Consider the following 11,942-nt stretch of genomic DNA (forward strand, 5'->3'; position numbering starts at 1 on the left):
GTCTATTCAACCGTGCTTCTGTCCATCTGTCCGTCCATGCCTCCATGCTTCTGTTCATCCGTCTGTCTGTCCGTCTCAGATTCCATTCATACGTCTGTCCACCCGTCCGTCCGTCTGTCTGTCCGTCCGCGCGTCCTTTCACTCATGCGTCCTTCCGTCTGCCTGTCCTTCCATGCTTTCATTAATTCATGCGTCCATCCATCGGTGTTCCCGTCGGTGAGTTCGTCTGTGAGTCCATGCTTCTTGCCGTCCGTCTGTTCATTCTTGTTTCCGACCGTACGTTCATTCACGTGCCCGTCGGTCCGTCCATGCTTTCTTTCGTCCGGCCATGCAGCCGTGCCTCTGTCTGTCCGTCCATCCGCACACATGAGGGATGAACGCACGGACAGACGGAAGCATGCATGGACTGACGGGCGCACGAATAGACGGGCGGTCGGAAACAAGAATGAACGGACGGACGGATTGATGGACGCTTCGCCCCACTCAACGTAATTCACTCCATGAATATGCTGTGATTCGTTTACCGTCTTGGCGTGCAGCTATGGCTTGCTGAGTTCCAGCGTTAACCTCCGAACTTTGCTTATATACTTTCTCACTTACCTGTGAGGTTACGACGCATCTAAGACGAGCGATATGCAAGCTTTCAGTAAAGAGGCCCAATAAATATTGATAGGCACTAACAATCTCGCCACAAGACCTTACTAGAAGACAATAGAGGCGCTGGCATTTTTTCCCGATGAATATAATAACTGGGTGGGGAAAAGAGACTGGCGAGTTAGCTAATCCATCTCGCGAAATTATAGAGTATGGGGTGGTGATGGTGGGGATATGGCACCACTGTGTGTTGGTGCTGAAGAAGTAGTTGTGCTGATTACGCGGGAACATCATCCGAATCTATCACAAATCCCTACTTATTTCGCAAAAGTGCATTCTACGAACAAGGCTTGGCAAGACAAACATGGCTGCAGTGATCACAATGCCCTTCAAAACTATGACCACTTTGAAAGCCTTCTTTATGGCTCACCTCCAGTTGCAGATAAAGTCATCTGCGCCTATCGTAGTTTTAGTTACGCATTTTCCCAAATGTACAGTGAGGTTTACATGCTTAAAACGCACAGCACTCTTTACAGCAGGCGGAAACAGTAGTGAAAATCCCATGTTTCCAAAATGTTATGTCTCAACTCGGTCTTAAAAGGTCTACGCAGAAGAGGGAGAGGAAAATAGAAAAAAAATTGGCAGATCCCACGTACCTGGAAATCGACGTTATGCGAAGCACGCGCGGAGGGAAGGTGACCATGTTGCAAGTTTTTTTATTAGGTGACACGTCATAAAATTGCGCTAATATATGTACAAATGTTGCACGCACAGACATTTGTTGAAGAGTTGCAGATGTTTACATAATTATTTGTTTGCACATGCGCAACGATGCCAACTGGAACATGCGTATTAGCAACACCAGAAGCTGATATGAAGCGCTGATGCTCCCGAGGATCCCGGCCCTGGACACTGACTGCTACAGAGACCGACTTGAGCGCATGGCAACTAACCACAATTGACATTAACCTGACGTGACAGCTCTATAAAAAGAGTACATATGTAATGTTTATAAAACTGGGTAGGCAACACTGCAACCACTATGGACGTTTCACAAAGATTAGCGTCTATATGAAAAAAAGCTTCAAGACATGGCGTAGCTCTGTGGTAAGATGCTTCACTGCCACGCAGATTGCCTGGGTTCGGTTCCAGCTGGGACCCTGGCATTTATTTTTTGCATTCGTCGGGTCGACGCTACCGAGGTCGGGTATTTCTCAATGTTAAAATTGTCCTTGTGTGTTCTCGTCGTTCCTTTGTAGAAACTAAGGGTCCATCACCGATGGCACGTACCCGCATACCAGCAGCACATACCTGCCCGTGGGTATGTGGCACTGTCTGGCGGGAAGTGTTTGTCATGTACGCGACGATTATTCATGTCTTGACTAGCGCGTCATATTCGTCAAACCATCGTCGGTAAGTTTGTCTGCGCGTCCGTGCTTCTTGCCGTCCGTCTGTTCATTCTTGTTTCCGACCGTACGTTCATTCACATGCCCGTCGGTTCGTCCGTGCTTCTTTTCATCCGTCTATGCAGCCATGCCTCTGTCTGTCCGTCTATCCGGACACATGAGGGAAGAACACACGGACAGACGGAAGCATGCATGGACTGACGAGCGCATGGATGAACAGGTGGTCGGAAACAAGAACGAACGGAAAATTAGCACCTCTCATGCTAATTTTGGTTCACGCCAAGTTAAGGGGGTGCCCACGAAAGCACCCAAACGTAAGCGGCTAGATAGATAGATAGATAGATAGATAGATAGATAGATAGATAGATAGATAGATAGATAGATAGATAGATCAATAGATAGATAGATAGATAGATAGATAGATAGATAGATGGATAGATAGATAGATAGATAGATAGATAGATAGATAGATAGATAGATAGATAGATAGATAGATAGATAGATAGATAGATAGATAGATAGATACGCTCAATGTCGCCGAAGTTCACTAAGAAACGCTTCGCATTTATTAGGGTGAAGCAAGCTATCTCTTACGCCCAGTTGAAGAGAGAAACTGAACTGTAACTAAGCCTCACGGTTATTGTCAAGCCAAGGCTCGTAGTAAACGTTTTTTCGTCAGGACCTTGGTATCGCTCGTTCTCGTTTCGTTAGCGCAGTTTTATTAGGGGCAAAGCTCCTTAAAGCGGCACCCGTTCATCCCTCGTTGTCGTAGTCATAGTCGTAGTGTGTGACCAGTGTTACATTTTGACCTGCAAGGTGGTGCCGGTGGGAAATTTCTCCTGTGCTTTGTTGAACAATAAAAAGTTCGTGGCGTGCCCGTTAAGCAAAAACCGAATGCTCCTGTACCTCGCTCACCATTAGCAGCCATTGGCATGTACATTGAGCACTATATATCTGACAAGAAAGGGTGGCTACGTTATACTCGCGGGGTGTAACGTCTTTGCGGCTCAACGCTCGCTAAACAAAGGTTTAGCGAGCGTTGAGCCACAGTGCCATGAATACAATGGACTAGTATATACCACGAACTCGAGGTGCTAAAGGTGGGAAGTAGATACGAAGCACAAGCCGTAACAAAGTAAAACCCGAATTCTCCTGTCTCTCATTGCCCAATAGCAGTCATTGGCATGTACATTGAGCACTATCTGACAGGAAAAGGTTGCTACGTTATACTCGCTGGGAGTAACCTCCTTGGTTTTAGAAAGGTTTAGTGAGCGTTGGGCTGCAGTGCCATGAACACAGTGAACTAATATATACCATGAACTCGAGGTGATTAAAGGTGGGAAGTAGACCCGAAGCGCATGCCGTAAGAAAGTGTGCGTGTGCCACCTCTCGTTTAGTCCTTGGAATGTCCGCTGGATGGCGGTGCTTCTTTATGGGGAATATATGATGAAAAGATGCGAGATAATGGTACTTGGAGAGTTGAATACATAGACGAACGGACACACAGACAGATGCATGGATGAACGCATGAACGGATGCAGGGGCGGATGCATGGACGAAGGCAGGGACGGTTGCACGAACAGACGCACGCACGGACGGGCGGATGGATGCATGGACGGTCACAGAGACGGACTCATGGACGGACGGAAGCAAGAACGAATGGACAGTCGAATGCTTCGCCCTACTCTCCATAATTCACTCCGTGGATATGCTGCCATTTTTATGCACTATTTCACCAGGAAACACAAATAGGTACTCATTTTATAGAAGCAAGATGCAGTTAATTTTTAGATAAAGTAACATTATCACATAAAAAATGTATTTAGATAGTTCCATGACATTCAGCAGCGTTGTGCAAGCATCGTACGTTTAAATTATTGTCATGAAACGGAATGTCCTGGAACTATATATCTCTATATGTGAGTCCTTAATATAATTGTACTGTCAGCGTGAATACTTTAGCGGCCAATAGGGCTTGAAAATTTTCAATTTACAGCAATTTTGATTGTACTGGGCATCTGCTTTATGTAGACAAACGCATCCAGAGGAGCAGGATGAACTCGCTCTATAATAAACCAAGTTCATCGCTTAGAAGAGCTTTTTTTTTGTTATCTAGAGAAAAATAAAGAGTGGTTAGCGGCTTTTTTCCCACAGGAAGGACATTCAATAGTCCGAAATTCGCGGATAAAAAGAGTGTCTTTCTTGCTTCTTTTTGTGGTGTTTAACGTCTCAAAGACACCATAATATTATGAGAGATGCCGTAGCGGAGGGCTGCGGAAATTTCGACCACCTGGGGCTCTTTAACGCGTGCCCAAATCTGAGCACAAGGGCCTACAACATTTCCGTCTCCATCGGAAATGCAGCCGCCGCAGCCGGGATTCGATCCCACGATATGCGGGTCAGCAGCCGAGTGCCTTAGCCACTACACTACCGCGGTGAGGCTCTTTCCTGCTTCTCTTAAAAACAAAAACAATCGACAGCCATGCAAACATTGCCCTGCTATGAATGGACGTATAGGTATTTATTGTAACTAAATCTAACGAAAACTAAATATTCCGAATAGGAAGGTCGTTGTTTTGAAAATTTCACCGTATGTTACTAGGCCCTAGCTATTCATCTTTACACTAAAACAACCTCGGTGCTTTGTTTCTTCATTTATTTATTACGCTTCTATATTGCGTTTGGCTGGGAGTTGGCTTGATTGATTGATTGATTGATTGATATCTGGGGTTTAACGTCTTAAAACCCTCATTTGATTATGAGAGACGCCGTAGTGGAGGGCTCCGGACATTTTGACCACCTGGGGTTCTTTAACGTGCACCCAAATCTGAGCACACGGGCCTACAACATTTCCGCCTCCATCGGAAATGCAGCTGCCGCAAGCCGGGATTTGAACCCGCGAAGGAGGGGGAGTTGGCTTCACGAACGCTTATACCACGTTAATCGGAATGAGTGACAGTGTGGCCTACGATGTTGGCGGCACCGATGAAGATATCGAACACCTTCTGTGCCACTGTCCTCGTTTTGCCTCAACCATACAAGTACTTGCCAACGCACTGCGGCGACTGGATGATCAGCCTCTTTGTGTACAGGTGCTATTACAGCAATGTCCGCATCCCTCGACAGCCCACAAGGCAGTGAAAGCCCTGCTGTGTTTCTTGAGAAAGACGGGTTTGTGTGAACGACTCTGACATGTGGTGGAGTTCTACACGCTGCAGTGAAATTACTGTCAGTCTCTCCTTTTACTGGGAAAGCTGTTATGAGATCACAACTCGGGTCATGCCCAGTTGCATGTTGTCCGCCGCCACCACCGCCAGTGGTGTCTGTAACTACCACATCGCGCAAGATTAGAAAAAAAAAACCTTGCATCAATGACACAGTGGGGCTTGAGCCCGGGTCCACTGGGCGCCAGTCCAATATTCCACCACTGAGCTACACCAGTTTTTTTCTTTATTTCCAGTTAAATTTCACAAACGGGTTGCTAAGATAAATATATTACAATACACAACAAACAATCCAAAAATTTTAAAAATAACTAAGGCTGTCAAGCATTACTATAACACATCACGGCCTAAAATTTCTTCATGGTCAGTAGTGCTTCTACCCTTTCTACCCATAAAGGTACACATTCGTCTGTTCTTACTACCTCGAAAATTCTTGAGATGCTTTCTTTAAAATACTCTCTTGCTGGTCTCCTGTCTGGGTCACAATGAAATCCAGCCATTCTAGAGCGCCATATATTGTTCAAGGCACTCATTATGATAAAATCAAAAGGTAATCCATCCTCATTCTCTATTACCAAATACCTGATCTCACGAGGGTCAAACGGGAACTCTTTTTTAATCGTCCCTTGTGATACGTCCCAAAAGTAAACTTTTTCCCAACAGTGAAAGAAAACATGTTTAATAGTTTCCGGTTTCTTACAGATTAGACAGTGAGATCCCCAAGGCATAAAAAACCCACGCTCCTTTAGAAGGCTTCTTACAGGAAGTGTTCCGGTGTGTAATTTAAAAAAGAACGTTTTTGTACTTGGAGCTGCCGGCATTTTTTAACTCGTTTAAGTGCATTCTGGCCCTTGCGTGCGGTACATAGCGCTGTGTACAGTGGGATGGGGAGCATAGTGTCACATAAATCTTTGTACAGTTTTTTTCTTTCCAACAGACCACAGGTAGTGAGTTGAAAAACGAACACACAAAAACCACACGCTGGTCACAACTTTCTTCAAGTATTCTTGCACATCCCCTGTGGTAACATGAGTGCTCACAACAAACTTAGACAACAGTCTACTTAGTCTTGTTTGACACACTGTTAGTAGGAATGGATCTCTTGTCTCGCGGAAAAAGAAAAACCTATTTACTAACTGCTTGATAAACAGATGTACTAGCCGAAGGCCTCCACACTTCACCCGTATAAACAAATTCGTGCGACTGCACCTTCCCAGTTAGACACCCCAAAAGCATTGGAAACACCCGATGTAATTTTTGTACACTGACCAGGGAACAGTACAGCACTTGCATAGCATACCACAATTTAGACACAAAAAAACAGTTGCATGCATTAGCCCTAGCAAACATGGACAGATAAGTAGCATTCCGCCTATTCGCTTTCTTTTTAATTGCTTTCGTTTGCTGTGTCCAATATTCATCTGTACTTCTGTATGACTCGAGCGGTACTCCAAGATATTTAACTGGCGTTCTTGTCCATTTAAAGGCTGCAAAAATGTTCTGGGGTTGAAGGTCAATATCCATGCCAAAAGCCGAGGCATTTACCCCAGTTTATGTGGCTTCCTGTAACTTCGGCGAAAGATTTAGAAACTCTGATTCTTCAATACCTTCATAGGAAGTGCTAAAGATCACAACATCATCAGCGTATGCGAGTAGTTTGACCTCTGAGGATTGTACTCTAATCCCATTAATGATGTCATGCTGCAATATCGACCGACAGATAGTCTCAATATAGGTGCAAAACAACAGTGGACTAACAGGGCAACCTCGACGCACTGAGTGCTAAATTCTAATTGGGGGGCCCAATGTCTTGTTGATAATTAGTCTCGTACTACCATTTCGGTACGTCATGGCTACACCGTCAATGATTATCTTACCAACATTAATGTGCTCCAATACAGCAAACAAAAGAGCGTGGGGAACGCAATCAAACGCTTTCTCCGGATCCAGCTGGAGTATGGCCACACCAGCTTGACTCATGTCAACACATTCGAGCACGGACCGCATTTTATGAAGATTTGTTACTATAGACCGACCTTTGATTCCACACGTTTGGTGTATACCGACGATACCTTTTATTACGGACTGAAGTCTAGCCGCCAAAATTTTTTATATTATTTTGTAGTCTACGTTTGTCAGTGCGATCGGCCCGTACGTTGTGACGTGCCCGAGCTTTTCAACCTCGTCTGTTTTCGGAATCCGAACAGTACGGGATTTCCCAAAGGACGGTGGTAATTTCTTTTCCTCATATGCCTCGTTAAAAACACCTGCAAGTATAGGAGACAATACATTTTTAAAACATTTGTACCACTTGGCACAAAGACCATCTGCTCCTAGAGATTTTCCGGGATTTAACTTATCTATCTCCCATTCAACTTCAGATGCAGATATAGATAATTCCAAAGCGCTTTTCACTTCCTCACTCACTTGTGGCATGCGGTTTAAATATTCTTCTTTAAATCTTTCTAGGTTTACCTGTCTACACGCAAAGTGGTTTTCAAAATGACTTGAAAATACAGATATAATGCTGTCGGTATGTGTTACTTCATGGTCATCTTTCTTTATTTTTTCGATATGATTTCGTCGAGCATTCGTTTTTTTTCCACCCCTAACGCTCTTTTAGTTGGCGTCTCTCCAGACGCTTAAGCCTCAGCCCTAGCATGGACGAGTGCAGCGTGGTAGCATTCCTCGTCATGCAGTGCAGGTTTCTGCTTAATATTGCGTATGTCAATTTTATACTCTCCCGGTTGTTTGCACTCGAAGTCAATTAGTCTTTCCGAAGTCATTCGGAGTTCTTTTATTTCTTTTTCCTTTCGTAACTCGATGCGCTAGAACGATCAATACCTTTTATTTTTATTCGCTGCTTGTACTCTTCCCATTGTTCTCCAAGTTTAGTTTCATCATTCATTTTTATTTCATTGATGCTGTTCATTACCTGATCTAAGAAATAATCGTCAGTGATCAAAGTGGAATTCATCTTCCACAGCTTCCATGAAGAAGTTCCACCTTTTGGAGACGCGTCTTGATCCCGATCAAACGCTGACGTGTGTACGTTTGGCTCCGGCTACTTACCGTGTTATGACCACCTCTTCAGGTCCTTGGACCCTGGATCACACATCACACCAACTGTAAGTGGACCTGGCACCCATTCGACACCTTGTTGGGATGTGATAATGCTCCTTGAGAACAGTGCTGACTGTTTATTGTTCAGCTCGACCGCTTCCGCGCTAGGCCTAACCGCCGGCCTAGTATGAGTGGAGGCGCCCAGCGCGACGCGGCCAGCGTCGCAGCGGGCGTCGCTGCTGGAGGCGACGCCGCTCGCTCATGGCGTGCTCTACATGCTGACCTTCGTCCCACTGGTTCATCGGCTGACACCTGCGCAGCGGATCTGAAGAAACCATCTTCATGGGAGCCTAAACCTCCACCACTGCCCGATGCGGACTACAAGGTGATTCTTCGGATACGCGGGGGTCTCGACTGTACCAAGTTGCACCCCTGTGTCTTACGACAACTCGTTCTCAAAGCAGTTGGACTTCCCATCAGCAGCCCTGATCAAATCAGGGTCAATCCCACCAGTCACACAGTGCTCGTGAGTACGTCAAGCATGGACCGAGCAGATTTATACCACAACATCCGGACCTTAAAGTTCAACGGAGTCCCCTACGAAGTCGTCACCCACGTTGCCGACCCTGTAGATTCTTGTCGTGGAAGGTTTCATCTCCCTCTGGATTACGCTGACGAGGAAATCCTTCCAACCCTCCAAAGATGTAATCCAGCCATGACCATTGGGGCCGCTCGCCGACTGAGCACCACCGAAACCATCTTGGTTGTTTTCCGTGGCACGCACGTCCCTTTTTACATCAACTACGAAGGCTGCACGCTTCGCTGCCGCCCATTCCGACTGAAGGTGGAAGCCTGCACCCGTTGCCGAAAAATTGGACATCGCCAGGATGTCTGCCCCTCTACTCCCGATGCAATCTGTCACAAGTGCGGACTGAAGGATTCCTCAATGGACCATGAATGTGAACCCGTCTGTGTCGTGTGTGGTGGAGCTCACATCACCGGTTCCCCATTGTGCAAACAGCGTTACAAGACTAAGACACCTAAATACCAGACACCTAAGCCCTCAGAAGTTCCATCATCCCGGACACCGAGCCTTAATCGCTCGCAAGAGCGTGGCCCACAGCGGGGTCGCAGCAAGAGCAAGAGGCGGGGCCCAAACTCGACTCCCAAAGAACTTGACTTCCCGACCCAGTCAACGAACCCCCATTCCACCAGTCATCTGCCAAACCCATTAAAGGTAAGCTGGGCACAGGCAGCTTCCTCTAACTGCTCCTTATCTCAAAACATTAGCCTAGAAAAAGTTCTAGCTGAAAACGCTAGCCTCAAGGCAGAAATTCAAAAGTTAAAGCTCGAGCTACAATCCCGAATGCCCCTTAGCAATCTTTCGCAGCATTCCGAACCACGATCTTTCATTCCTGCTCAATCGCCCCCTGCTGTTGAACCCACGATACCTCTTCCTCCTACTGACATGGACACTACAATGCCTCGAGACACCTCCCAGCTGCCACCCTCAAATAAGCGCAAAACCCCTGCCACACCACGCGAAGAAGAATCTCTCAGCGACACAGTTCTAACTCTTAATGATAGGATAAACGCCCTCGAAAATAAAACACAGAAGAAATTCGCCGTCATTGAAAGTAAGATTTCTCACATAGAGAGCAGATTCACAGCTCAGGAGACGGGCCAAGCTGCCATAAATGACAAACTTGACAAGTTTCTAGATTTTGTACAAACTCAAATGCAGCAGACCACTGCATGGATTGCGGCCGTCACGGCCAATAATCCAAATATAGCCGTACCCGCCTTCTCTCCTACACCCCCTCCCGACAATGGCTGCAAACCCTAATCGCTCGAACTTTGTAGTATGGCAATGGAACTGCAGGGGGTTCCGCAAAAAGAAAGCGACTCTTCAACAATATTTGGCCTCCTGCCCCAAACCCCCTGCAGTCATTGCCCTACAAGAGACCCACGGAAACATAACTTTTCCCGGTTACAGTGTACACCAAACTAAATCTCTAAATTCTCCCGATACTGCAATATTAACGCAAAAACATTTGACGGTAACTCACTCTAATTTCGACGGCGTCGATGTGGAGCACAACTTTTTGGAGGTCCTTCCTTGTAAAACTCAAGAATCGCCTTTATACGTATTAAACGTCTATAGTAGGCCACAGGCGAAACACCATCGCTTCAATACTCTCTTTGCCCGAGCCATTGCGGCCGCGAAACATCACCCTCTCCTAATACTTGGTGATTTTAATGCACCAAATCAAGTATGGGGCCACTCTGTTTCTACACCCAAGGGTAGGGCTTTGTGGGTTCACATACAGGATCACCGCCTCACCCTCCACAACAATATAGACATGCCCACTAGATTAGGTAATAGTGTAGCTAAAGATACATCTCCCGATCTTACACTCAGCCATCGCGTTCACTTTGTCACATGGACCAACCTGAACATTAACTTCGGTAGTGACCACTACATTATTCAAACTACCATACACTTCCGACACAAACCTTTAGCTCCCAAGCGCCTGAGCCTTATTAACTGGAACAAGTTTCGCGAGGCCCGTCACTGCTCGGCGCCTACTGAGATAGATGATATCTCGGAATGGGTACAGCAATTGCACACTGACACAAAAACGCATACCACCATGTTACCACCTGATACGCCTTTTACAATAGTTGACACCCGACTTCTTCACATGTGGGAAGCTAAGCAATCTCTCCTCAAACGCTGGAAGAAGAGGCGACACAATCGCCGACTGAGACTGAGAATTGCGAGACTCGATTTGCAAATTCAGGACTATGCCATACAGCTTGCTTGTCAACAATGGACCCAGAAATGCGAAAGCATGCATGGCCACCTAGACAGCAAGATGACATGGCAGCTCCTGCGGCATTTATTAGACCCTACCATATCACGTACCGCAAATAATCATCACATTAACAAACTACTTCACTCGCACAAAGGTAACTTAAACACTCTTTTTAATGATCTTCGCGACAAACACCTACCCAGCGCGTATCGATACGATGCACCTGACTATATCGGACAACCAAATGATGATCTCAGTAGCCCCATAACGGAGGCTGAGGTTAGACACGCGCTTGCGAACCTTCGCACCTCATCTGCACCAGGCCCTGACCTCGTCAATAATAAACTTCTCCGCAACTTAGATGAAAACTCAATTATAGCCCTCACTAAATTTTTTAACCACTGCTTCGACACTTCTACCTTGCCGGCTGCGTGGAAGGACGCCAGAGTTATTTTCATACCAAAACCTGGTAAGCCCATAAACACAGCCAACCTACGTCCGATTTCCCTCACTTCATGCATCGGAAAAACACTTGAACATGTAATCCTCAACCGCCTTAGCAAATTTATAGAAGAACACAACTTATACCCTCACGAAATGATAGGCTTCCGTAAATCCCTTTCCAGTCAAGATGTCATGCTTCGACTGAAGCATGACATCATTATCCCTAACTCTAGCCTCGATACTCAAGCAATTCTCAGTCTCGATCTCCATGGGGCTTTTAACAACGTCAGCCACACTGCCACATTGAGTGAACTGAGCGCTATAGGCGTTGGTAAAAAGATTCATGATTACATATCTGCGTTCCTTTCGAACCGTACGGCAACTATTTACAT

General features: G+C 46.0%; 1 protein-coding gene across 1 annotated transcript; it reads left to right on the forward strand.

Moving 5' to 3' along the window:
- Positions 1–8,240: 8,240 nt before the first annotated feature.
- On the forward strand, positions 8,241–10,133 carry LOC142817512 (uncharacterized). The gene is made up of 2 exons (XM_075894532.1): positions 8,241–8,352; positions 8,436–10,133. The coding sequence occupies exon 2, from the start codon at positions 8,475–8,477 to the stop codon at positions 10,131–10,133; it is 1,659 nt and encodes a 552-aa protein (XP_075750647.1). The 5' UTR covers positions 8,241–8,352; positions 8,436–8,474.
- The last annotated feature ends 1,809 nt before the right edge of the window (positions 10,134–11,942 follow it).

Source organism: Rhipicephalus microplus, chromosome 5, assembly GCF_043290135.1.
Source record: "Rhipicephalus microplus isolate Deutch F79 chromosome 5, USDA_Rmic, whole genome shotgun sequence".
In the NCBI taxonomy this organism is placed as follows: domain Eukaryota; kingdom Metazoa; phylum Arthropoda; class Arachnida; order Ixodida; family Ixodidae; genus Rhipicephalus; species Rhipicephalus microplus.

What these genes read in the sequence shown, in the direction of transcription:
- LOC142817512 (XM_075894532.1), top strand. Translation starts at nt 8,475, where the DNA reads ATGAGTGGAGGCGCCCAGCGCGACGCGGCCAGCGTCGCAGCGGGCGTC.